At 31.1% G+C, this 27576-nt stretch overlaps 1 protein-coding gene across 1 annotated transcript in view; it reads left to right on the top strand.

Annotated features, from left to right (window-relative positions):
• The window catches only part of Fcho2 (FCH and mu domain containing endocytic adaptor 2), a 126413-nt gene that overhangs the window by 78699 nt on the left and 20138 nt on the right, over positions 1-27576 (top strand). The window contains exons 10-18 of the mRNA XM_078043740.1: positions 44-116; positions 3809-3833; positions 12100-12160; positions 12437-12609; positions 13998-14009; positions 14515-14539; positions 15969-16011; positions 17346-17437; positions 23713-23816. Of these exons, the coding sequence (XP_077899866.1) occupies positions 44-116; positions 3809-3833; positions 12100-12160; positions 12437-12609; positions 13998-14009; positions 14515-14539; positions 15969-16011; positions 17346-17437; positions 23713-23816 (608 nt within the window). The remainder of the gene's footprint in view (positions 1-43; positions 117-3808; positions 3834-12099; positions 12161-12436; positions 12610-13997; positions 14010-14514; positions 14540-15968; positions 16012-17345; positions 17438-23712; positions 23817-27576) is intronic.

The raw sequence follows: 27576 nt of genomic DNA, 5'->3' as shown, positions 1-27576 counted from the left end.
AGGAGCAGATGTGTTTCTATAACAATATACATTTATCTTAAAGGCATAAAACCAAGGAAAAGAAAGACTTTTGCTTTGCCAGGAATAATTAAAAAGGAAAAGGATGCAGAATCTGTGTAAGTATTTTAAATATTGTGAAAATCCATTCCATTGTTATAAGTGAATAAGACTGTTATTGTTTTGAATTTGGAAAGAAAAAAGTCATTTGGAAATCACTCAAAATATATATCTAAAGTATGAAAAAGCAAACCTATTTTGTAAATATATTCTCCAGTTCCTTTGGTTAGAATATTGGTTAATTACTTTATTTTTTCCTTTTTTTTTAGTTGTAGATTGAAACAATACCTTTATTTTATTTTTATTTTTTATTTTTATGTAGTGCTGAGGATTGAACCCAGTGCCTCACACGTGCCAGGCAAGTGCTCTACCACTGAACCACAACTTAAGCCCTAGTTAATTACTTTTTTTTTTTTTTAAAGAGAGAGTGAGAGAGGAGAGAGAGATAGAGAGAGAATTTTTAATATTTATTTTTTTTTTAGTTCTTGGCAGACACAACATCTTTGTTGGTATGTGGTGCTGAGGATCGAACCTGGGCCGCACGCATGCGAGGCGAGCGCGCTACCGCTTGAGCCAAATCCCCAGCCCAATTACTTTTTAATTACTTAAAAATTTTAAGACATTGGGTTTGGGGCTGTGGCTCAGTGGTAGAGTGCTTGCCGAGCATGTGTGAGGTACTGGGTTCGGGTCTCAGCACCACATAAAAATAAACAAATAAAGGTCCATCAACAGCTAAAAAAAATATTTAAAAATAATTTAAGACATTATAGATGAAATCTTTAGTGTCTTGAAATTGAAACTTTTAAAATACTCTGATTTTTATAAAATTATACATGCATGTTTTTAAAAATTAAAAGGCAGAAAACCCAAAAAATCCGACAATCTTATTATCTAAAATAAAATCTCTGGTCAACTATTTGATGAAAATCTTCCTGGACAATTCTAAGCTATAAGCATGTAGAGATATGTGTATATATCAGTGGAAAATGTTGAACAGCAAGAGAGGGAAACCTTAACATATTTTACCATTTATAGGAAGTTCTCATTTTTAGATGGAGTATGCAGTCTTCTTACACATCTGACTTATCTTCTTTTAAGAATAAGAAAATAGTATACAAAGAATATATAATTAGCATGTAATAAATTGAGTTAATATTATTAGCCAAACAAAATTACCATGGCTATATTTAAAACTTCTTAGGATATTAAAATAAACTTACTTAGGGTGGCCACTCAGACCAGTTAAATCTTGTTCTCTAGGCATGAGACCTCAGCATAGTTTTTGTTGTTTTTCATTTTAAGCAACCTATATAAGCATTCCTAATATAAGCCTAGGTTTGAAAAAACTTGGAGCTGTGATTATTCAGAGACAAACTCAAAGTAAACGAATCTTCCTTTCCATAATTACTCGGTCTGTTTAAACTGAAGAAATACTAATCAAAAGGCTTGAATGATTTGTTAACTCAGGAACATTGTCTGAAAATAAGCTTAAAATCCCTGTTTCTTTAGCATAATCAGTAGAACTCTTATGATATTTTGATTGGTGCTTATATTTTCAACATGAGAATATTTGTGCATTGAGTATTCTTACTTCCTATCTAGTTACTGAGTTTCTCCTTTTCTAAATGTCTGTTTCTTTTTCCTTAATTTGGTTCAAAAATTAAAAGCATTGCAAAGTGATTTATATATTTGTGGATAGCATCTTTTCTTCTAATGTTTTTCTTAAGCATTTATGAAGGTGATATTTTACTAAGAGGATAGAACCTAATTTCTTTTTGCAATATTGAAAATACATATTGAAGTTTAAACAATTTATTTGTTAAGTAAATTTTTTTAAAATGTAGCCAGTTTATGTGCTAGTGACTATATTGTAAAGAATAATAGCCTTAAATAAAGATCTTTTTATCATGTCTGGCTTTCACTACTGTTCACTCAATGAACTTATAATTTTAAATGCCATGCTTTGGAAATTATTTTCATGATCATTGAATTCTGGTAGGATTATTAAGCCACTTGGATGTTAGATTTTTTTTCTTTTAACAAAAGACAATACAAGAACAGAAAGTCAGTGCTTAAGCCACTGTACCACCATCACCTTCTTTCAAACTTCTTGGCAGGAAAAATGTGAGAATTCACTTTGCTTGAAATGCCAGAGGCTCTTGGCATGCCTTTCTTCATAGCCTGAAAGCTTTTAAGTTTTCAGTAATTATGATAGATGAGTCCTGCTCAGACCTTACACTTCCTAGAGCTTTATCTGCAGGTCTCATACTGCTTACCATGAAGGCAAACAGATAAGATGTGTGCTTTACCACACAGACTGGAGAGTTCTGGCTCAAAGCCAAAGAATAAACTGTTTGGAACATTAACACTTTATGTTTAAATGTATCTTTAAAAAAGGAGAATATGAGAATGTTCTAACATCTTCATTGATTTAATTCTCTAGAAGAATTGTATATATTATTACTGTGTCTTTTCTGGAACATTACCTCAAAGCATGCATTTTTTTTTCATATTATATTCCTTACGTATGAGTAAGGAAACTATTTTAAACTGCAATTTTCAGTGACTCCTTGCCCCCCTTTGAGATGGGGTCTTTCTAATGTGCTTTGTGGCCCATACTAGTTTTGAACTCATACTGAAGCAGTCCTTCTATCTCAGCTTCCTTAGCTGGGATTACTGGCATGTGTCACTGTTCCTGACTTTTTTAAAGTGGCTTTTAAGTGAATATAAAAACACACGGGATTTGCATTTACCCTATTTATTGGGGGTTTTCATTTTTTTTAAGAGCAGTGTAGTGATCTGAACTTTTCCTTTGTAAATCTATTTCATTCTATCTTCCTTTAACGTAACTCTTAAATTTGCATATTTTTCTATAAGATTCTTATATTGTATGCATTAATTATTTTAAGTAAAAAGTATAAATGCCTTTTAAGTTTGAACTCTCAATTATTATACATTTGTTTTAGATCATATACATAGAAATTCTTTTAACCTTATTACTCATGAACTTAGTGGACAATTGTATTCTGATCTTTTTATTTTAGTTTAGCATTTAAAATAATAGCTTTCCCTAGGTTATATAAAAATTCAATATTTGTTCATCAGATACATGATAGAATACTAGTTCTCAACTACATACTCTGTAAGACTTCAAAGTTACACCAAAGGCAAGATTTCTTGTTCAGCATGTTTGGAGAAAACCAGTTTTAACATCTGTGTGTGCCAAGTTATAAAAAGTACTTCAAATGAAACTGAAGTGTTTAAATATTATTTTAAAATTTTATTTACCAATAAATATAAATTATCCACTAGTTTTAAAGTTTTAGACTACTTGCTCCCTTAAATATAGACCTTACTTTTTAAAGCCAAGTTTCCTTCTGGCAAAGGAATTTAAAATAAACAAACAAAAACTTTCTCTACTTGGAGAATTAAAAGCCATTAGAAAGCCTTATGGAACTGCCAACTTCTTTGGTATGAAGTATGAGTATCCATGAAATGAAGTACTTTTGAAAATAATTTTTAGCATGTTTGAAAGTTATTTTTATTTTTGTCAGGTGTTATGGGTATAGGAATTTCTTTTTTGAATTTTAAAATAATTTGGTATAATTTAATCTTCATAATTTGTTTTCTCTAAATATTTGTGTAGAGTTTAAGTAAAAGTTATGTTTATGTACCAAAATAAATACTTTAAATATGGCATAATAAGTGACAATTCTAATAGTTGAATGTTTTCGATTCTTTGTTTTAATAGGGAATGCCCCGATGCAGATTCACTTGTAAGTAGATTTACCTTTGATATAATTCATATTAGTTCTTTTCATTAGAAAAAAACTAGCATGTTTGAATTGTTAATAGATCTTTAAAACACAAGAAAAATACTAACCATGTTAGTATAAATTCACTATTAAACTTATTTTAAAAATATATCTTTATCAGGATTATACATTAAAAATAACTTGTTTTCTGACTTTTGAGGCTCCTTAGTGTCTCCTTTGTCTCAGGTAAAGAGAACCTACTTTTAAAGTTGAGAAACACATCAAATCTGTCAATATATATTGATGTAATTAACTCAGATTGAAGTTTTGATTTTATTTTACATTTCATATGTTCTGTGCATATATGATAAAGATCTGTCAAAATCATGTTAAAACTTCGGAGATTCAGTACTATCTTATATATATAATTACATTAAAATTTTAAAGTGTCTAAAAAAAAATGTATCTTTGGTTTAACATTGCCAGATGACTTTCCCGTGAATTAGTATTTTTCAACTACCTTTTAAAAGTGGATATTTAACTTTTGAAAGTGGAGTGATGCTGTATCATTATTCTTTTTCAAGGGAAACATGCCAGATAGACTATCTGCATCATTTATTTTATAACTTATAGTGCTTTTACTAGTTTAGTCTTAGCTCTATTAAAATACTGTCTTTTTGTTCATGTATTTGAGTTTCATTTAAAACATTGTCATTTTGGAAACAACAAACATGGTCAGTATTGTTTTGCACTTTTTGTTTTAAAGGAGGTTTATTTATATTTCTTGGTTAAATGTATTTCCTTATATATAATTAAAGAAGATATTAAATGAAATGCCAAGTGGGTTTAGTGGCAGAGTAGATTGAAATAAAGTGTAGACAGATTTATTTTTCAAACTGTTCCTTAGACACTGATTGTATTGATAAGTATAGGAGTTTCAAATATTCTCTCTTTTAAGGTTATCATTCTTGCTTGCATAACTGTTGTTTCCTTTGGCCCTAAAGCTTTTTATCTTTTACAGTAGAATGGTTAACTAAAATTTTAAAAAACTAAAAATATTTTGTAAAATATTGTATTTTCTGTAACTTAGGTACTTTTTATTTCAGTTTTAAAACCAGAAAATTATGATTTGTTAATGAATTATATGAAAATTAAGAAGTAGGCTTCCTGAGTTAAAAATCATTAGAATGTTTCTGGAGATACAATGTATCTTTACCTTAGTATTTGATGCCCTTATTAATAAAAAAGCAGATGTGTTTTACATTTACTGCAGTTCTCATCATGCATTTTATTTCTCAGTTGATTATCATAGAATTTATTTGATGATTGAAACATTGAATAAAATTATTTAGTACTTCATGTTTTATTTTACATATACTCTCTTAAATTAGACATAATTCTCTCAGCTGATTGATACTCTTCCATTATGATCAGTTATTATACAATTTTGAAGTTTAGCCAGTACATTCCTGGTTAGGGAAAGGCTAAAGAGAACACAAAATTCTAATGCCATGTAAGAAAAGATTGATTAATTGGTGTAGAGATGAAAAACTTATAAAAATTAAAAAAACATATACCATGAGATGATTTGAATCACTGAAGGCAAACCAAGAGAGTATATTTGCAAGACATGTGACAGGAGGCTAGTTACTTTAATTTATAAAAAAATTTTTGTTTATATTAGTACAAAAGTCAAGAAAATGCCTAGTAGGAAAAGAACATACTCAGGATGAAAATAGGCAGTTTTATAAAAATGAAAATCTGGAATAACTGTAAAAAATGTAACTCAGAACTAAAGCAAATTAAAATGAAAATATTATCTCTTCAATTGTATTTTCAATTTAATTTGTTGAAATGTAAATTGGTAGTCAATTGATTTGACAATATTACCCCAAATAAGAAGTGAACATTCTTTTTGACCTTGTAATTCCCTGCTAGGAATTTACTGTTAATGGCTGTACTCACAAAACATCATATCTCTGTAGTGTACACCATAGTAGTAACACACTCTTAACTAAGGCATATCCATTTATAGAAGGTGAGGGAGAAGGGAGAAATTGATATTAATTCCAACATTTTATTACACTTAGCAAAAAACTGGAACATCAAGACATCCTTCAAAATGAGAAATGGATGAATGAATTATTAAACATTCACTTGACAGGGTAATAATCAGATGTTATAAAGAATTAGGTTGATTTGTGTCTGCTGATATGGAAAGAACTTACCAATTAAAAGATAGTATAGTCTTTGAAGCAGTTGCTATTTTAAAAGTAATATAAATATGTAGGTATATTGGTTACCTTTTTTTTCAATGAGTTATAAGATACTTAAATGTGGTTACCTTTGAGCATGGAAAGATTTTCATTTTTTCCTTTTATTTATGGCTAATTATTGTTTATTTATGACCTGTTCATGCCCTTGTCTAACTAATTATTTTTAAAATAATTAGGCTGTCTTGGTAGAAAAATTATTTATTGTTAATTTCTTAATTTTTTTAAAGTGTATATAATTTTAAAAAATTAATTTTGAAAGTTGGCCAAGGAAATATAAACTGCTCCCTTTTTTTTTTTTTTTTGGCTAATAAACCCAGTGCCAGAGTGAAATTTCAAAACATTCCATTGAATATTGAGCTCCCTTATAGTAGGTATTTTTTAAAAAATCACAATTACTACTATACTACTACAATATCTGCCTTTAAAATTGGTGGATCAAGTTGCCTGTTCTTCATACTGGTTTCTATCTAATGCGTTACCCCAGCGATGTGGGCCCTATATAGAAATTTTTGATTGAATGTCTAATGATATATTCGAGGCAATGTATAGGTTTTAATTAAATGTTATGCTTTGTTATTTGCAGTACTGAGTATTAAACCCAGAGCTAGTGCATGCTCTGCTAGCACTCTTATTACTGAGCTACATGCCAGGCCCTTTTTATTTTTTATTTTGAGACAGGGTATAAGTTTCCTAGGCTGGCCTTCAACTTGTGATCCTCCTGCTTCAGCCTCCCTAGTAACTGTAAATATAGATGTGCCCTTGTCTTACTAGGTTTTATTAATATCAGATTTCTTTGAATAGTTCTAGCATTGAAAAGCTAGTACATTTAGAATCACTGTTTTAAGAAAAACCAAAACTCCCCTTTTTAAAAAAAAATTAAATTTTTTAAAACACTTTTTATATGGAAATAATTATAGCTTTACAGAAGGTTGCAAAGGTAGTATAGAGCAAAATTGTGTATCTGTGATACAGTGTTGTATATCTGGATTCTATTTTCCCCCATGGTAACTTTTTACAAAACTACAGTAAAGTATATAACTAGAATATTAAGAATTGAATCAAAACAGAACATTCACATTACCACAAAGATCCCTCATGTTGGTTGCCTCTGTACCAGGCGCTTTTCTTCTTTCCCCACATGCTCCTTAACCTGGGCAACCACTAATCTCGTCTCCATTTGTATAATTTTGTCGTCCAGGAACATTATCTAAAGGTAATCTCATAGTACCTTTTTGAGATTGGTTTTTTTCTTCTTGACTCAGCACAAGTCTCTGGAAATTGATCCTGGTTGTTGTGTATATTAAGAATTAATTCTTTTCTATTGCTAGGTAGTAGTCCTTGTAATGCATGTACCAAAGTTTAACTGTTGATGTATTGTAGGAGATTTTAGTTGCTTTCAGTTTTGGGCTGTTAGAAATAAAGTTGCTGTGAACAGTGTGTACAGGTTTTTGTGTGGACATTATATTCCTCTCTGCCCTGGTAATTTTCTTTCTAAAATTTGCTTTATCTAATACCAAGACAGCCACTTTTATCTTTTTAATTATTATTAATGTTTTCTTGATATATTTTTCCATCCTTTTTCTTTCAGCCTACCTATATTATTATAAATTTGAAGTGAGTTTCTTATATACTTGGAACATGACTTTTTAAATTTGTTTTGCCAATCTCTTTTTAAAAATTTGTATTATTTATTTTAGTAGTTATATAATTTTTCATAACTATATACATTAAAAATTATAATTAAAAATTTCTTTTGGTACAGGGGATTGAACCCCAGGGGCACTTACCCACTGAGCCATATCCCCAACCTTTTTTCATTTTTAGAAATATTTTGAGTCAGGATCTCACTAAGTTGCTTAGGGCCTCAAGAAATTGCTGAAGCTGACTGAATTTGCTATCCTCCTGCCTTAGCCTCCCGAGTTACAGGTGTGTGCTACCATGCCTGGCTAATTAAAAAAATTTAATCAATACATAACCATACAATTTTATGTGTTATAGTGTGATATTTCAATACATGCATGCAATGGTAAATGATCAGATTAGAGTAACTAACAATTCACCACCTTCATTTCTTTAGCTCATACATGTAACTCAGATCATATTTCACTAGGCTAATTTATCTTGCTGCAAATGACATAATTTCATTCCTTTTGTGTCTGAATAATTGTGTGTGTGCATGTGTGTGTGACTTTTTTTTTTAATTCATTCATCTGTGGATGGACACCTAGGCGCCTAGGCTGATTCCATGACTTGGCTATTATAAAATAGTGTTGCAGTAAACATGGACATGCAGATATCTCCTTGATATACTAATTCCTTTACTTTGGATTTTATGTAATCTTGACATTGACACATATGATAATTCTAGTTTTAGTTTTTTGAGGAAACATGATGCTGTTTTCATATGGCTATACTATTTTACAATTTTACTAACAGTGTATGAGAGTAGCCCTTTTCCTACATCCTCACAAGCATTTGTTATTTTTGTTTGTTTTTAATAATGACTATTCTACTACAGTGAGATATCTCATTGTTGTTTTAATTTGTACTTGCCTAATTAGTGAAATTGAGTGTTTTTTCCTATCCTATTGGCCATTTGTATAGTTTATTTTGAGAAATGTCTATTTAGATCATTTTACTCATTTAAAAAATTGGATTTTTAGTGGTTTGTTGAGTTGTTAAGTTCCTTATGTATTCTGGATATTAATTCCTTAATGGGTGAATCCTGTAGGATCTCTCTTAACTCTGGTTTCTGTGCAGAAGCCTTTTAGTTTATATAATTGATACACTTGGGCCATTTATCTTTAATGATATTTCAGGATTTAAATCTACTTTTTTATTTTATTTTTTGCCTTCCTTTGGATTATTTGAACCTTTTAAAAATTCCATTTTTTATAGGATATTCACTATAAAGTTGTTAAATTTTAAACAAGGAAAAATAAAACCAAAATATGTTCTTAATTTGATCTAAAATACTTGCATTTTAAAACTATTAAGATTTATTGCTATTTTATTAAAGTTTATAAGTTATAAAAAATAAGAATGAAAATTCCATTTTTTTCTTTCTTTATAGAGTTTTTGGGTCAGTTGTTCTGTAGAGTCTTTTTTAGAGGTTGTTCTAGGTCATTCCAATACCTTCAGATAGTTGTTTATATATTTTGACGAGAGTTTATGGTGTACTCTGTAGGAGATTGGTCAAAAGCAGCTTACTCAGCCTCACTGAAAACAGCTAGTATTATTTTAAATTATGACATCATACTATACAGTCCATTGCAAACAAAATTTTAAAAACATTTTTAGTTGTAGATGGACATAATAACTTTATTTAATTTTTTAATGTGGTGCTGAGGATTGAACCCAGTGCTTCACATGTGCTAAGCCGGTGCCGTACCACTGAGCCACAACCTCAGCTCTGTAAACAAATTTAAAGTAGTGTCAGTTTTGAAATCTTAGTCCCCCTTTATCCATGGGGGTGGGTATATTCCAAGATCTCTAATAGATGCCTGAAATAAACAAACTATCTGTTTGTTTGTTTTTTCTGAGTATATACCTATATATAGGATAAAGTTTAATAAATCAAGTACAGTAAGATTAGCAACAATAATAAAATAGAATAATTATAGAAATGTGCTATAATTAAAGTTACTTAAAATTTCTGAATTTTTTATTTTGGGGGTTTCAATTGAGTGTTTTCAGACCTTAATTGACCACAAGTGATTGAAATTTTATAAAATGAAACCATGGTTAAGTTGGGGGACTCCTGTACCTGATATGTTTCTAGAATACTTGTTATAGGGATAATTTGAAGAGAAAAAAAAAAACCCCTTTTCACTCTGGTTTTTAATGAATTCACATTTGACAAAGTTTCTTTAGTTTTAAAGTGTTCTAAAGTAATATTTGCATATCAGCAGGCAATATGTAGAGCTTAAAGACAGTGCTGTACTTCTAGTGCTATACCTATGCATTGGTTATTTTTTATCCGTGAAATCTTTTTGCCCTACATTTGATTTTCTATATCTAGTCTTGATTTCAATTATTAACTCATTAGTGGCTACAGTTGACTGTTTATTTGGGCTGGAAGTTCTCACCATGTCAGTACTACTCCTAGTTCTCCTTGATCTTGTATTTTGCCTGACTTTGCAGTCCTCCATACCTCTCCTGCTGAGCTTTCAAAGTGATTAGAGGAAGAATAGCAGATTTAATCAATAAAAGGATTTTTGCTGTAGTACTTGGCATTTAGAGGCAGTCTTCTTTCTTTCTTTTTTTATTTTAGCTTTTCATCTAGAAATAATTTCTGACAAAAATGCAAGAATAATAGAGTTCACACTTTTTAAATTTTGCTTATGTTTGCTTTAATACTTGTGTTTTCTGGTTGTGTGTGTATTGTTTATTTGATTTACAGTACTGGAGATTGAACCTAGGGGCCAGCCATCTATCACTGATCTACATAGCCAGCCCCAATCCCCCTTTTTAAAAATTTTGATACAGGGTCTTTCTTGCTAAATTGCTGAGGTTGGCCTCCAATTTTCAATCCTTGTGCCTGAGCCCCCAGAGTAGCTGGTATTACAGGGTTGCACCTTAGAACCTCCTTGTTTTATCTTGGTTTTTTTTTCTTCTTTTCTTTGCTCTTTGTAGACCTTGTTCCCATTTTATATCCTCTCCTTTTTGCAATATCTATATTTATTGTCTCGTCTTCTGCTTTCAGATATGTCTAGTTGCCTTTAATTTTTTAAAAAAGAAGTTTTCCATGACACCTGATTTATTTGTTCTTCCTTCTTAGCTTTGTGTTAGGTCTCCTCATTTACTATGTTCTTTTCTTTCTTTCCTCTTAGTGAATTTTATGGTGTCAAAAGAAGACTCCTCTTGAAGCCTTTAAAATGCTCAAAGCATTTCAAAAACTAATTTCCATCTAATTGTAATATATAACTTGCAAACTTTTAATAAATGCCAATTAGACTGTTTTTAACTTTTTATATGAAGAATTTTAAAGAAATATAAAATACACATAATGGTATATGGTCTCTCATGTACTCATCAGTCAACCTCAACAATTTCCCACAGCCAGTACTGCCCATCCATTTTCACGCTCAAGTTCCAAATAATATAATTTCATCAGAACTCCCTTCATGTATATCTCTAAGATGAAATCACAATATGAGCACACTTTAAAATAATTTATGATAAATCAGTATTTTCAGGTAACATTTCAGTGTTTATTATTTATTATTGGTGTCAGTTTTATTACCCTTTGGTTGAATCTGTTTACATGTATAAGTCCTGATATATAGATTCCCCTTCCATCCCTCTTTCTTTAGCTTTCTTTTTATTTATTGAAGAGACTGGGTAGTTGGTAGTTTACTTTAGTGTGGATTTTGATGATTGTGTTCCCAGTGTATTATGTTTTCCTTCTCTATTATATAAGTTGATATTTGAATCTAAACACTTAATCAGATATATATTAAAGTTTTTTTTTCCACTTGTTTTGTTTTATCAAGACTGCCTCTCTCCAGAGGCACATGATAACTCTTCCTGAGATGTTAGCAGATATTGATGCACTATTCTAGATAAGATTGATTAGTTAGTTCTCCCAGGCTTTAAGCTGATTAAAGACACTGTATCTTATATTGACATTCAGCTTCTTATAGCATTGAGAATATTTAGCTTCATAGTACTTTTTTAAAAAATCACTTATCCTTCCTGGTTCTGAAAAGAAACTGTTGATTTAGAGCACTGTGAATTGGTCTTTATCCTGGTGGTTTTTTGACCTGAAATTATGAGTTTTTTTTCCTGTTGCATTTTGCACCTCTTTCTTCAGACATCTGAAGCATGGAGTATGATTTGAAGCTAATTAACTAAAAAGATCTAATTTTCTCACTGTGTTAAAAATTTTATTCACCTGTTGATATTTGATAAATGATTTAGTTTCTCGATAATAGTTAAGGGTGTTTTGCTGATCTTTAATATTTTTGAAAATTGGAATTGTTATTATAATAGTTTTTTCCCCCCCATAGAACATTCCTGATGTAGATGAAGAAGGTTATAGTATTAAACCAGAAGGAAATCAGAATGATATCCTTTTATTATATGGGTATTCTTAGGGATCATGTTGGCATATAAATAGATGGTTACAACAAAATAATGTGTTAATTAAAGCCTCTTTAAATTTTTAATTATAGCAAAAATCTTACTCTATTCTTTGACATGCTTTCATTAACAAAAGTTAATCATTGTATTTGTTATTCTATCTTACCCTAAGTTTTGCTCCTTTTATTGTGTGGAAAACATTATGCATTAAGATTATGCATTAAGATAATTTTAAAACTAAATTCTTTAACTGATATTCACATACCAAAGAGAACCATTTCTACTCATCTAGTGATTCTGACTCTGAAGATGAAGAACCAAAGAAGTACCGGATAGAAATCAAGCCTATGCATCCAAATAACTCACATCACACAGTGGCTTCTTTGGATGAATTAAAAGTTTCTATAGGGAATATAACACTCTCACCAGCAATATCTGTAAGTAGGAACATGAACAAATTTGTATTCTTCATAGATATGTCTATTTATTTATTTTTTTGACCTCATCTACCTAGAACTGCTTAATTTTAAGCATTATAAGAAGTTAAGACATCAATTTAGCAATGAACATATTAGATCAGAAAGTATTTTACAAGAAAGTAAAAATGTGGAAAATTCAGTCAATCATTTTTATATTTTATAAATAATGGTGTATATCTCAGGTAGAATTTTGTGAACTGGAAGTATTAATCTTTTTCTTAGCTAATTTTAAAGTTTTCTTTTCAAATTTTGTGAACTTTGTGTGAAAGTACTTAATGGAAATGAATTTCAAAATTAAACTATATCCTTTACAAGGGTTTGAACCTAGGGCTTTGAACCTGGTAGGCAAGCATTCTACCTAGCCCCTTTACTTTTTGTTTGTTTGTTTGTTTGTCATTATAACACTAGCTTCTGAGGGAAAAACAAAACATTACTAAAATAAATCTTTTCATTGATAATGTCATAGTCTGAATTCAGAAATATTATACTGTCAGGGAAAAAAGTGTGTCTCAGAATAGTTAACAAGTATGTCTATGCATTATCATAATTGATATTAAATCTGTTTTTCTTGATAATAAAGAATAAAAGTTCTCCCATTTTATATTATCTAATTATATGTTTTAGGTAATCTCTCTCTCTCTCTCTCTCTATATATATATATATATTTTTTTTTTTTCGAAAAATGTTTTTTTCTCCCAAACATGTACTTTGGAATTTAATTGTAGAACTCCTTCTCTCCCAGGGGGCTAGGGATCAAACCCAGGGTGTTGTACTTCCTAGGCAGGCACTCTACCAGTGGGCTGTATCCCCAATCCAAAGAAGATTTCTGAAGTGGTGTTTTATTGTATTATTACTGTGTAACATCAAGAGTGGTGTACAAGTGGTGTATATAAAGTAGGGAGTTGTGAACTGTTAAAATTTTTTATTGTGTAATTTAAAAACATTTGTTTAAATAAATAAAACCCTAGATGAATGCTTGTATATATCAAAATAGTAAGTATCTCTCTGGGTAGTGAGGTAGAGGGTAGTTTTGAATTTTATCTTTTGTGCTATTAATTTTCTGTTTTTAAGATGAACATAAATTAATTTCATACTCAGAAAATGAATAAAAAAATTTTTCAGTTAATATCGGATTTGAAAAAAAGGTATCTTTGAGTATATTTTATTGTTCAATTTGCTTATTTAAACAATCTTTTCTGCTTGCCTCTAACAATGTATGTGTTTTAAGGTATGTATAGTTTAGGTGTAATTCAGAAGGGAATAGAAAAATTATTAGAGCAGGAAAGTAGGGTAACTTAAATTCTATACTGAACACAATATCTTTCTTTTTCTTTCCATGTCCTTAGAGACACAGTCCGGTAAGTGCAGTATTTTGTATTTTTGCTCATTGACTTTTTAAAAAACATTGTATTGTTTAAATCTTGATTTTTAAAATATTTTTGTTAAATTATTTAGATTAGTAGGTTATATATTGTATCTTACTGTAGACATTAATGTTTTAATATTTTAAGAACATTTTCTTGCGATTGAAGTTACATGTTTTTTTTTAATTTTTTAGTTTCATTTTTTAGTTGTTGATAGACCTTTATTTTATTTATTTATATGTGGTGCTGAGAATCAAACCCAGTGCCTCACACATGCGAGGCAAGTGTACTACCACTGAGCCCCAGCTCCTGTATTTTTTTTAACTGTAAAACAACTGTTGAAATTTTTCTATATTTTATGTAAATACAGTTTATAATTGAGCAAATATACTAAAAACAGGTTAAAACTCGATTCCTGGTATTAGCATTCTACCAGATATTTCATTACAGAATTAAATAATTTGTTTAGTAGTACTTAGTTTTTGCATTTCTGTTTTAGGTACAGATGAATCGGAATTCGTCTAGTAAGTTTGACATCTGGATTGGTTATTTTATATACCTTAATTTATCAGGCAATTTGATAGTCTTGTTGCCTTATGTAGTTATAGAAATAAATGCTCTTTTCATCTGTTACCAGTTTTTAATGATGGATTAGAAGCACACTTATTATAAACATAAAACAACTTATCTATATTATTTCTTGGGGCACTAAGAGACACCTTAAACTTTAACATGTGTCTACAAAATTTTTCTGAAATCAGCAAAACCAAAGAGTAACTACTGATTAAGAATCTTAATCAGTATACTCTGCATACTCTGTAGGAGCCAAAAATCATTTATAAAATAAGTAATCTTTAGTTTTATCTATTTTTAAATCATATGGATAATTTCAGTTTTGTTATATGGTTTGCAAATAGGAAATTAGTAATAAAATCTTCAGGGTGTTGGCACCTTTTGCAAAATCATGCATTAAAAATAACAAGGGTTATGGGAAAAATACAAGTTGAGACAGCAAATTCTAAAGCTATGTAATTTTGTAAACAGAGAATGACTAACAAAAACCTAAAACATCAATCCTAATTAAAATTTTAGCACAGTTAAAAAGACTTACTAAATTCATAGTACGTACCAAAATTAATTTAATTTTTTTCCATTGAAAAAGATATGTTGTAGTAGCTTAATGATAGAGATTGTGGGGAAAATGAAGGTAAATGGAGAACTTTTGAGTTACGGAGATGAGGGCAAAATGTAGAAAGATGGAGAAGAGTACAATAAGTATTTTAAGGCAGAATAAGGAGCCAAACTGAACCAAATGAAAGAATGTAGTATGATTGGGTGTTGTGTACAGAGAAGTACTTCTCTGAAATTTGTTGCAGCTACCCATATTGATTTACTTTGCATTCATCAACTAGTGCTTGGTAATGCATACCATTAATGTGCAGGGGAAGTTCTTATGCTCCCAACATGACTTTTGTGATACTAATGTGATTCTCCTGTTTATTACTTGCTTATGAAATGAGGCACATCACAAATGAAAAAGGTGATAACAGACTATTGCTCCAGATTGCTATAAAAATTTTAAGTTTTTGAAATAGGACTTCCTTCAATAGTTAGTCACTACTTTTAGTCAATATAATAATTACTAATACATATATGTATTTAAACATTTCTTGTAATTTTAAAGTTACAGCCCTGTTTTATCATCTGTAACCAGTAATTTTATTTTAATGAATGTTGTAGTTGACTTAAATAATTTCTTACTGAAGATGTTGGAAAAAATAAAGATTGAGCAGAAATTCAATTTAACTTACTTTTTCTTCATAATTGTCTCTTAACACTTCCAAAATTTAAATTGTTCATAGCACTGGGATATGTGAAGAGTTTTTGTTTTCATTAAAATGTTTTTATTTCTCAGATTATGAATTTTTGTATAACATTTTGTTTTTTAATTAGATGAGGAATTAACAAAATCAAAGCCATCTGTTCCACCCAATGAGTAAGTTCTGTATTTATTTATTTTTTTGAGCAGATTTTATTTTTTAAAAAAGTTTTTGGTTCAGAGCAAAATTGAGAAAAAGGTATAGAGGTTTCTTATATACATATCCTTAACTTCCCTATCAAAATCCCTCACCAGAGTGGTGTATTTGTTACAGTTCATACACCTAAATTTTGACACACCTAAATCACCCCAATTCTGTAGTTAACATTGGAGTTTACTGTTGGTGGTGTACATTCTGTGGGTTTTAAAAACACACATATTCCCCATCATGAGTATTTTTACTGCTCTCAAAATCCTTTGCTCTGCTTATTTCCTTCCTTTCCATCACATTTAAATTTTAAATATCCTCCTCTTGTTCTTTTTTTCTATAGTTTTCTGTAGCTTACCTCTAGAATTTTAATTTTAGTAAAGTATTCTTAAGCATTCTCTTTTCTAAACTGTGAAATACCATATTGAAATTTTAGGATGATTTTTCTTTAAATGTGTTTAACTGCAGTTGGCCTTGGTGTCCTCTCTACTTCTAAATAAATGATGATATCCTAAGCTTATACATGTCTGTATTTCAACTAGTTATTCTCATGAAAATGTTCTTATTTCTTCTTTCAGTTCTGTTTTTATTTTTGTTTTTGTTTGATGCTGGGGATTGAACCCAGGGGAGCTTAACCACTGAGTCACTTTCCCAACCCTTTTTATTTTTTTGAGTCAGGGTCTCACTAAGCTGCTTAAGGCTTCACTAAGTTGCTGAGGCTGGCCTTGAACTTGTGATCCTCCCTCCTGCCTCAGCCTCTGAGTTGCTAGGATTACAGGTGTGCACCATCACATTCCCAGATCTTCCTACAGTTTTGACTGTTACTTTATAGACTGTATTTTGTGAACTTCAAAATGGGGAAGTGTCTCAGTTAAGATAATATATCTGTAAATCACTTAAATTTTCTGTTCAAGACTGGATGCGAGGTATGATTCAGTAGAGGTGAGACTGTTTTAGAATCAAGTAACTCTGTGTGTTTAGACAATTCATTTAGAATCTGTATGCTGCTTTTCTTCATTTGCAAAGCTGAAACCATTTTCTAATTCCCAAGGTTAAGGGACTCTAATAAGGCATGATTAAGGGAGATTAATCTTCCCTATTTTCTCCTGCCAATTTATTGTAGGTTCTGTTTAAGTACTTGTTTTATTCAGTTTATTAAGTCATATAAACCATTGGCAAATACCCAACTTTTTAATCATTTCGAGTAACCTGTTAGAATTCTACGAAACAAATATGTGACTAATTTTTATACTAATAATATATTATTGTGTTAAAATCTTTTTTTTTTTTAATGGTATGGTAGAAAAGGAACCAGTGATTTACTTGCTTGGGACCCCCTATTTGGACCATCTCTTGATTCATCATCTTCAGCTTCACTAACTTCATCATCATCAGGTAAATATATATGCTTTTTCTTGCTCTTGCTCTTGCTCTTGCTCTTGCTCTTGCTTCTGCTCCAGCTCTGGTTCCTGCACCTGCTCCTGCTCCTGCTTTCCTCCCCTTCTCTTCCCTACTCTTCTCTTTTCTCTCTCCCCTGCTCTTGTTTTTGTTTTCTTTCACCAGAGGGATACATTAGCCACTTTTTTTTTTCTAATTGATTTATTTACCACCTGTGTCTTATATTTAGTGGTCCAAAACTTTTTAAAATTTTTCCTCTGATCATATTGCCAGCTAGATATAATTTCATACTGGTTTGGTTAACTTAGTGTAAAGCTACTAAGACTTAAAGAATAAAAATTCAGGGCTGGGATTGTGGCTCAGGGGTAGAGCACTCGCCTAGCATGGGCGGGACCTGAATTTGATCCTCAGCACCACATAAAAATGAAGGCATTGTGTTTAAAAAAAAAAAGAATAAAAATTCATCAAATATCAACGGAGTTTAAAATTTATATATTTATTTCTAGCTATCATTTTATATAATTGCCCAAATAATAATTCTTATTATTTATAGATAATTCAAATACATAGATATGCATTAATATAATGTCTTTTCTTGATGGGCATTCAAGTTGCATCTGATTTTCTAGTATTATATACATCAGTGGAAATAATAAATTTTATGTACATTTTATAATATCCTGTGATAACCTGTATAAAATATATGGGTCACAAGATATTCCCATTGATATTTATTGCCAAACTGCTTTCCCGAAAGGCTTTAACACTACCCAAGCAATATATGAAAAAATTTGATGAGTGCTTTTTAGTTGTTGCTTTGGTAAGAATGTGGAGTTGATAGGATTGCAAGTTCAAGACCAGCCTTAGCAACTTAGTGAGACCCTGTTTCAAAGTAAGAATTTAAAAAGGGCTGGGATATAGTTCAGTGGTAGAGTGCCCCTGGGTTCATTCCCCAGTACTACCAAAAAAGGAAAAACTTAGAGATAATCAGCAACTTCTTCAAGATAGTATAGGTAAGAAATGATAGAGACAGGATTCAACCTGGATTTTACTAATTGGAAAATAATTTTTTAAATCTTTCACACTCTGGCAGCTTAAAAAAATAAGCTATGTTGAAACATTTTACTATTGATAAATATTAGTATTTAAAATTAAACTGTTCAGGGCTGAGGTTGTGGCTCAGTGGCAGAGTGCTTGCCTAGCATCATGAGGCACTAGGTTCAATCCCCAGCACCTCATAAAAAAACTAAATAAACAAAATAAAGTTATTGTGTCCATTTACAACTAAAAATATTTTTAATTAGACTGTTTAAGGAGTAAATATTTTTAAAATCAACTATAAATAGATTATAGAAAAGCTTACTCCTGGACACTGTTTGAAATTTTGAAGGGAGGGTAATCTGTACCTAATGCTTATAAAACAGGAAAAAAACAAAAACACACTGATAGTTGAACATACTCTGAAGTAACCTTATAAACTTTCTCAGTGGATGTGTGTTACTATTTAGTGTTACAAAACTAACCTTACAATACACTGTCCAAGGAAAGTAATTGTATAAAAAAATTGAAATTGTTATAGAGGTCTCATTTGTGTTTGGTACAGATATCAGAATGATGTTTTGTATTTAGAATGAAGAGTTATAAGCAGTAGTGTTGAATTTTTTAATATCATTTTATGAGTGATTTATTAAAATCTTTAATAAAAATTTTCAAATTGGTATCACGGAGACTTTAGTTATATAATGTCTTCATAATTCTGCTCATTTTTTCTTGATATTTTCTTTACTGTATACAGTCTTTCATTTAAAAAAAAATTGTCCCTCTTATTACCTGTCTGAAAAATGTTTCACCCACACCACTTTCATTTTATAGAAAAAAAAATCATTTTCATCTGATGTTTGGAATATGTTAGAACCCTCACCTTTTGCTGATTTTTCAATTCATACTGATGTTTTATACCTTCCTATAATAATATGAAAAATGTCATAGATTATATTGTCCTTCAGAAAATGTTAGTGATGTTCAAAAGAGGCAATTATCCTATTATATAGAAATTGTTATAAAAACTTCATGTGAACAGGATTAATTTTGAAGTAAGCTGATCAATATATTAATATGATTTTCTGTTTTAAAAACTTTCCCTAAGTACGAAATAGGCATTATGTCTTCAATTTTGATCCAGCATTTTTTGCAATGCACTTCTCCCCAAATCTTAACATCATCTGTTCAAGTACCATTTGCATATTTCAGCAAGCTCTGTGTTGTGAAATTATTCCTTTTTGTCTTTGTGTCTTTCAGAATCTTAATTCTATCAGTTAATAACTGATAAGTTTTAAAAAGATGCTTAGAGCTTGGTCAAAAAGTAGTTTGTGTTACATCTTATACCATGTAGACTATAAGTAAGCATACAAGTTTATTTCAAATGTGAGCATATATAATCATTCATGTATGTGTTTTTTAAATTTAACATAAATGTCTCCTACCTCCCCTTTGGTAAATACTCTGTCAGCCATTTTCTTCTATGCCCATGGATTAGTGGAGTTCTTGTATTTTGCAAAAAACTCTTAAAATTATCTCTTGAAAAATATTAAGCTGGTTTTTAATATTAGCACTAGTGCTCATTTAGTCCAGTGTACTTCCTGAGACCGCTTTTATCACTGGTAAGTCAGGAACTTTGTTGAACACCCCACATACATGGCACTATCACTTTGCCACTGTGTCAAATCTTTTTAGACTTTATACTTACTGTTATAGTTATGTTGCTTCACTGGAAAAACAAATAGTTCTGACTTAGTGTAGTTTTGGGCCCTTCATTTTATATAATTTTTCATATGTATTAGGTTTTTTATGCTCATACTTTTTTCCTCATTTAATGTAAAGTTTGAGGGCAGGGGATATAGCTCAGTGGTAGAATGCTTACCTGCCATGGCTTGGATTCAATCCCTAGCAGCACCACTCACAAATACACACAAGAGTTTGAGTTCATGCTTTCGTTCCATGTATTATTAATTGTTTTCTAGTTCTAAGTAATTAAAATAATATAAAAGAACTGTTTGGCTGTATAGATTTATATTTTAGTTCTAAAATTTTTCTGTGGCTTTGGTTTTTAGTTATTTCCTTTTATTTTGCTAACCATAAAGAAAAGAATAAGAACTCATTTTCTTTTCCACTGATATACCTAGGTATGTAATAACTAAAAATTTAGTTGAAACCAGGTCAGATTCTGGGTCTAGAAAAGTCCATCACCAGATTTTCCCCCTAATTATCTATTTTATCCAAAAGTAACAACACTTCCAGAGAGTGCATTGTAAAGCTGAAAATACTTTCAGATTCCCCAATTCTTCGGATGGCATGTCTTCCAACAGAAACATCTCTGAAAATCAGAGTGACCTCTGCCATAATATTACATGTCCTGAAAAATTACTGACAGTAGAAGCTAACAATGATGTCATCATTTCCTACACCATTAACATTGCTGCTAGACTCTAAATTAGTTACTGCTTTGTTCAGATAAAGAATGATCTGACAAACATGTGTTGTCTATTCCCTTATGTGAGAGCAGGTATAGTTTAGCTCTTAATGCTGTTGTCTTTTTACTTTATAGATAGTAACTTCCTATACCTTGAAAAAATACATCAAATAGATATTTATAGCCATAAGATCCACTAGTAAAAAACAAAGTACAGTTAGAACATCTAAAGATGTAAGCAGTTGTTATTAATCTCCTCCTGAGGCTACCTAATTGTTAGCTTTCCTCAAAAAGCCAGAATTGGCTGAGCCCTGTGGTGCACGCCTGTAATCCCAAACACCTCAGGAAGCTGAGGCAGGAGGATCGCAAGTTCAAAAGCCAGCCTCAGCAACTTAGTGAGGCTCTAAGCAACTCTGCAAGACCCTGTCTCTAAATGAAATATTAAAAAGGGCCAAGTGTGTGGCTCAGTGGTTAAGCACCCCTGGATTCAATCTCTGGGACCAAAAAAAGAAAGAAAGAAAAAAAAACTTCGATTTTGATTGTTTGGAGGAACTAAACTTTACTCTTTTACCAGGAGGCTTGGTTTGAGTCTTTGGACAGGCCTTCTGATCAGTAGTAGTGAAGCTTTAGGTATAAATGCCTCTATTGTGTTAAACTGTCTCACAAGCTTGAAATAACATAGGCATATAGGTCAGTGCTAGTGTCATTGATAGTGAGTATATATATATATATATATATTTTTTTTTTTTTAAATGTCAGCAGAATGCATTGCAATCCTTATTACATGTATACAGCACAGTTTTTCATATAAAGTATGTATATAAAGTATGTTGACACCAATTCATGTCTTCATACATGTACTTTGGATAATGATGTCTATCACATTCCACCAGCCTTGCTAATCCCCTGCCCCTTCCCTTTCCCTCCCACTCCTCTGCCTATCTAGAATTCATCTATTCCTCCCATGCTCCCTCTCCCTACCCACTATGAGTCAGCATCCTTATATCAGAGAAAACATTCGGCATTTGTTTTTTTGGGATTGGCAAACTTCACTTAGCATTATCTTCTCCAATGCCATCCATTTACCTGCAAATGCCATGATTTTATTCTCTTCTATTGCTGAGTAAAATTCCATTGTGTATATATGCCACTTTTTTTTATCCATTCATCTACTGAAGGGCATCTAGGTTGGCTCCAAAGTTTAGTCATTGTGAATTGTGCTGCTATAAACATTGATGTGGCTGTGTCCCTGAAATATGCTGTTTTTAAGTCCTTTGGGTATAGACTGAGGAGAGGGATAGCTGGGTCAAATGGTGGTTCCATTCTCAGATTTCCCAGGAATCTCCATATTGTTTTCCATATTGGCTGTACCAATTTGCAATCCCACCACCAATGTATGAGTGTACCCTTTTCCCCACATCCTCGCCAACACTTATTATTTGTCTTCATAATAACTGCCGTTCTGGATAATGAGCATATCTTTAAAGGAGATACATCATAGCAAAGGGAAGTACTATGGTACTCAGGTTGTTGCATGTTTCTTATAGTGAACATCTTACAGTATGAGTACAGCATGAAAGAACTAGTACTAACTGGAAGAAGGCAGAAGCCTCCGAATCTAGGCTTGATTCCTTTTTTAACTTTCTACTGTTTTCCTCAAACGACCTGAATTTTATATCTTTTATCCCTTTATGGTGATACACTTTCTATATGATTCCTTATTCCTATGCATTTACTTTCAGTCCTGTAACTATCTTTTTCTTTAAATTTATTTTTACAACCTGTATGCCCCTCCCATTCATTACTGCATTCCTCCATTGTTAATCAAGAGCCTTCAACTTTACTCTTTGTTTCTCCATGTACGCATTTAGGACCATTTATATGTTTTTAATTTTGTACATTTGTAAATTTTTAGAACTTGATGAATATATTTCTTTTCTCTCTTTTATATCTTTCAATCTCTGAATTATAACACATATTTTAGATTGAACCAAGAAAGTTTAAAGTTTAATTTATTTAAAAATAATTTAAGCATATTTTTCTTCATCTTCATTTCTACTTTGATTATGCTAATTCATTTGTGACTTGGTGATGTACGTTTTTCAATTTCAGTCAGTAATTTATACTATGATAAGAGTTTTTAAAATTAGGAATGCAGATTTTTAAAAATTGTAAAATTTGCTAATGGTATTACAAAACTGAACATGAAATTTTTGTAAGATTTAAGAAAAGATACTATAAACTTCAAAATTAACTGAAGTGATTTAGGCAAATAATTTCAGCAAATTAATAGAATATTTTTAATGCTTTTAATTCTTAAAAATGTTACCATGTGGTTCCACTTAAAAGTGAATTAATAAGTTTAATTAAGGTAAGTGTTTTATTTGGAGTTTACATTATTATTCTGAAGCACAGCTACAAAGGCATGGTTTTGATTTACTATCTGTAAAGTAGATATATTGGTAATAATGATGTTTGGCCTTAAAGGGTTTATTTTCACCAGTTTATCAGATTTAATTTATATACATATAAATAAAAAATTGAAAAAGGAATGACATTTACATGCATGTCAGTTTTGTTGAAAGGTTAATAAATGATTGTTTTCTCAGGAATATTGTTGGTAGCTTCAAAAAAAAGCATATTTGATAGATTCCCACTATTTCAACAAAACCTATAATTACATTTTGAAAAAACATAGAAAATGAGTTTTGAATCCTAACAGTTCCTTTATAATAGAGTGTCTTTATATAAAGATTGCTACATACTAATGATTTTCTTCAAATTCTCTTTTTCCCCTCACCAGCCAGGCCCACAACTCCTCTTTCTGTAGGCACCATTGTCCCACCTCCAAGGCCTGCTTCCAGACCAAAGCTTACTTCAGGCAAACTCAGTGGGATTAATGAAATAGTATGTACTCAGGTGTTTTTTTTTTTTTTTAATTATATAACTGTTTTGATTTAAGATGCAAATGATATTTTTCTGTATGCCCCTGTACATTAAAATACTTTTCTACTCAGCTCCTCCAAATATAGAAAAATTCCCCCAACCAATACTTCCTTCACTCTCCCTTATAGTCTCAACAATATGAAAATACCATTTGGAACCTGTTGTCTCACAATAAAGAAGCAATTTTCACATAGTTCTGTTTAAAGTCAAATATAAGGAAGTAATGGTGGTGTGTTCTTAAGACCTTAGAATTATACTTCCAGGTCCTAGAGGGCATCTAGTTCACCTTCTTTATTTTATTCATAGAGAACTGGTGTCTCTATCAGTTAATTGACTTAAAAGTGTATGGTGGGGAATATGGTCTTGAAAAGTCATTTGATAATGGGAAAAATTTGTGGGCTATATTTTTAGTGAGGGTATCCCAAACCAACCTTCTTGCCTCCAATTCATTTTGCCTCATCTTCTATACTAATTGCCAGGATTAATTTTCTAAAAGTCAAACTTTATATTTTTCCCTTGGTATTTATCTCCATTGGTACCTCATAATACACGTGGTTGGATGTTTTAGCTGAATGTTCAAGACTCTTCATAAAGTTGTGTTAGCAACCTGCATCACCAGACTAACTGTCCAACTTTCTCCTCTTATTCTAGCCTAGGTTCCAGCCACTTGAAACTTTCCAGTGTTCTCCAAACACATCATGCTTTTTTAAAAAAAATTCGTGCTGGGGATTGAATCCAGGGTTTTATGCATGCTAACATGCACTCTACCACTAAGCTACATCATGCTCTTTTATACATTCATGTTTTCTTATTGTGCTTCTTCTATTTAAAGCACTCCTCAGTTTTTTTTTAAGTTCTTGAAAATTTTTTATTGATACATTATAATTATACATAATAGTGGGATTCATTATGCCATGTTTGTACATATACATAACATAATTTGGTCTCATTTCCCAATTTTTCTCTTTCACTGCCCTCTTCCCTCCCCTTGATCTGCTTCCTCTATTGTTATCCCTTTTATTATTATTATCATCATCATCATAATCATTATTCTTTTAATTAGTGCATTATAAGTATATAGGTAGAATTCCATATATGAACATAACATAACAAGCTTTTTAGAACCCTAAAATTAGCTTTTCATAAATGTTTTATAATAAGTGATATTCTTCATATTCTGTTTATACAGTTTTTTGGAAATTTAATTTTTATGTAAATTTTTTATTTATATATGACAGCAGAATACATTACAATTCTTATTACATATATAGAGCACAATTTTTCATATCTCAGTTTTCTTTTTTTTTTTGTTGGACCTTTATTTTATTCATTTATTTAAATGTGGTGCTGAGAGTCGAACCCAATGCCTCACATGTGAGGCAAGTGCTTAACCATTGAGCCACAACCCCAGCCCTCCATCTTGAAATTCTTTTTTTTTTTTAATCTTTTTTTTTTTTTATTGTTGGTTGTTCAAAACATTACATAATTCTTGATATATCATATTTCACATTTTGATTCAAGTGGGTATGAACTCCCATTTTACCCCGTATACAGCTTGCAGAATCACATCAGTTACACTTCCATTGATTTACATATTGATATACTCATGTCTGTTGTATTCTGCTGCCTTTCCTGTCCTCTACTATCCCCCCTCCCCTCCCCTCCCCTCCCCTCTTCTCTCTCTACTCCCACTACTGTAATTCATTCCTCCCCCTTGTATTATTTTTCCCTTTCCCCTCACTTCCTCTTGTATGTAATTTTGTATAACCCTGAGGGTCTCCTTCCATTTCCATGCAATTTCCCTTCTCTCTCCCTTTCCCTCCCACCTCTCCTCCTTGTTTAATGTTGGTCTTCTTCTCGTGCTCTTCTTCCTTAGTCTGTTCTTAGTTACTCTCCTTAATAGCAAGTTAGCCTCTCTCTTTAAGACCCAGCTAAATATCACCATCTAGTTTTTGATTATTCCATCATATTTAATCATTCTATTGCTTATATACTTTGCTTATATTTCTATTAATACACTTATCACATTATGTAGACTTAGTGTGTGTTTCCCTTACTGGACTATACCTTAGCCAATTTCATGCCCTTGATTTTTGCAAATGCCTGTCACATTGTACAGGAAATATTTAGAAAATATTCATCGAATAAATGAGAAGGCTTGACCACCATGTATTGAAATGATGACATTTTTCTTTTACTCCTATCCCAGTGAATTGATTTACTAGAAATGAAATGAAAGATTAGATACAAGCTGTCAAGTTTTCCTTATAACAGTGTCTTAATTAATATCTTTATGTTTGCTTCTTTGCAGACATTCTCTATTTTCTTAGTAAACAAATTTTTAAAATGAAGTTCATGAACTAAATGGTATGCACATTTTTAAGACTCTTGATATTTATTGCTGTGTGGTCCATCAGATAGCATCTTCATTGTTCTAGAGGAATGATGCTCAAAGCAGGGTATCAGACTAGTGGCATAGCCATATCCAGGAACTTAGTGGAAATAGTATCTCTGAGAGGGGCCCAGAAATTGTGCATTAAAAAGGGCTCCAAGTGATTCTGATGTACACTAATGTACACTGTTTTAAAGTAACATGTATAATTTTCTAGTAGCTGTATTAAAAAAGAACAGTGATATTTTGATGTTTTGTTTTATTCAGCATATCGTTACATTTTAATATGTATTCAGAATAAAAATAATTAAAAATTTTACTTTTTTATGTGTATGCTAAATCTTTGAAGTGTACTCTGTATTTTATACTTTATATCACATTTCAGTTTGGACTAGCCACATTTCATATGATATTGACCACTGCATCATAATAGCATTCTAAAAATAAGAGAAAACCACTTCAGAAAAGAGCTGTTTTTGCCTTTTCCTTAAGAATTGTAAAATGCTCTTAAAAATGCAACCACATCATTGATCATGAAGCCATGTTTCCATAAAACTATTTCCTGCTGTAGCTGATCTGAAGTCTTTTTCCAAGGTTTTCAGTTTCAGACCAGCTATTGAATTCAGTATCTGTTCAGCCCCATTTCCTGTATCATCTTTATCTGTATAAAGATATAGCTGTATATTTATAATCTTACTGGTTATTTTCAATGTGATGTCCATAATCAGGAGTCATCAGAAAGTTATACTCTAGGAAAAAAAATAGTTTAAAAATAGTTAAATGGGCGGGAGAGGATTACAAATTATAAACTTTTGTATAGTAAAACCTAATAGTTTATAGCATATCCATATGTTTTTATTAATATAATGAAGAGTTGACCGATTTAGTGTATGAACGCTTATAGATAGGGCTGTGAGGAAAGTATCTTTCTTGTTCACAGCTTTGTACCTGGTACCTAGTCCAGGGCCTGCCATGTAGTAGGCACTAAATAAATATTTGTTGTCTTTATAAGCAAGAAAATGCATTTTTAAAAAAATCTATTTTTTCTTTCTACTTTTTTATTGGTGTATTCTAGTTGTACATAATGATTTGTTGTTATGTGTTCATTCATACATAAAATATAACCATATAATTTGGCCAATATTACTCCCCAGCACTTCCCCCTTATCTCCACTCCTCCTACCCCATTTTTTCCTTTTTCTACTGATCTTTTTTTTTTTTTTTTGGTGGGGGACGGGGTACCAGGGATTGAACTCAGGGGCACTTAACCACTGAGCCACATCCCTGGGCCTATTTTATATTTTATGTAGAGAGTTGCTTAGTGCCTCA

The sequence above is a fragment of the Ictidomys tridecemlineatus genome, chromosome 1, assembly GCF_052094955.1.
Source record: "Ictidomys tridecemlineatus isolate mIctTri1 chromosome 1, mIctTri1.hap1, whole genome shotgun sequence".
In the NCBI taxonomy this organism is placed as follows: Eukaryota; Metazoa; Chordata; class Mammalia; order Rodentia; family Sciuridae; genus Ictidomys; species Ictidomys tridecemlineatus.
This window is presented reverse-complemented; position numbering and strand designations above follow the sequence as displayed.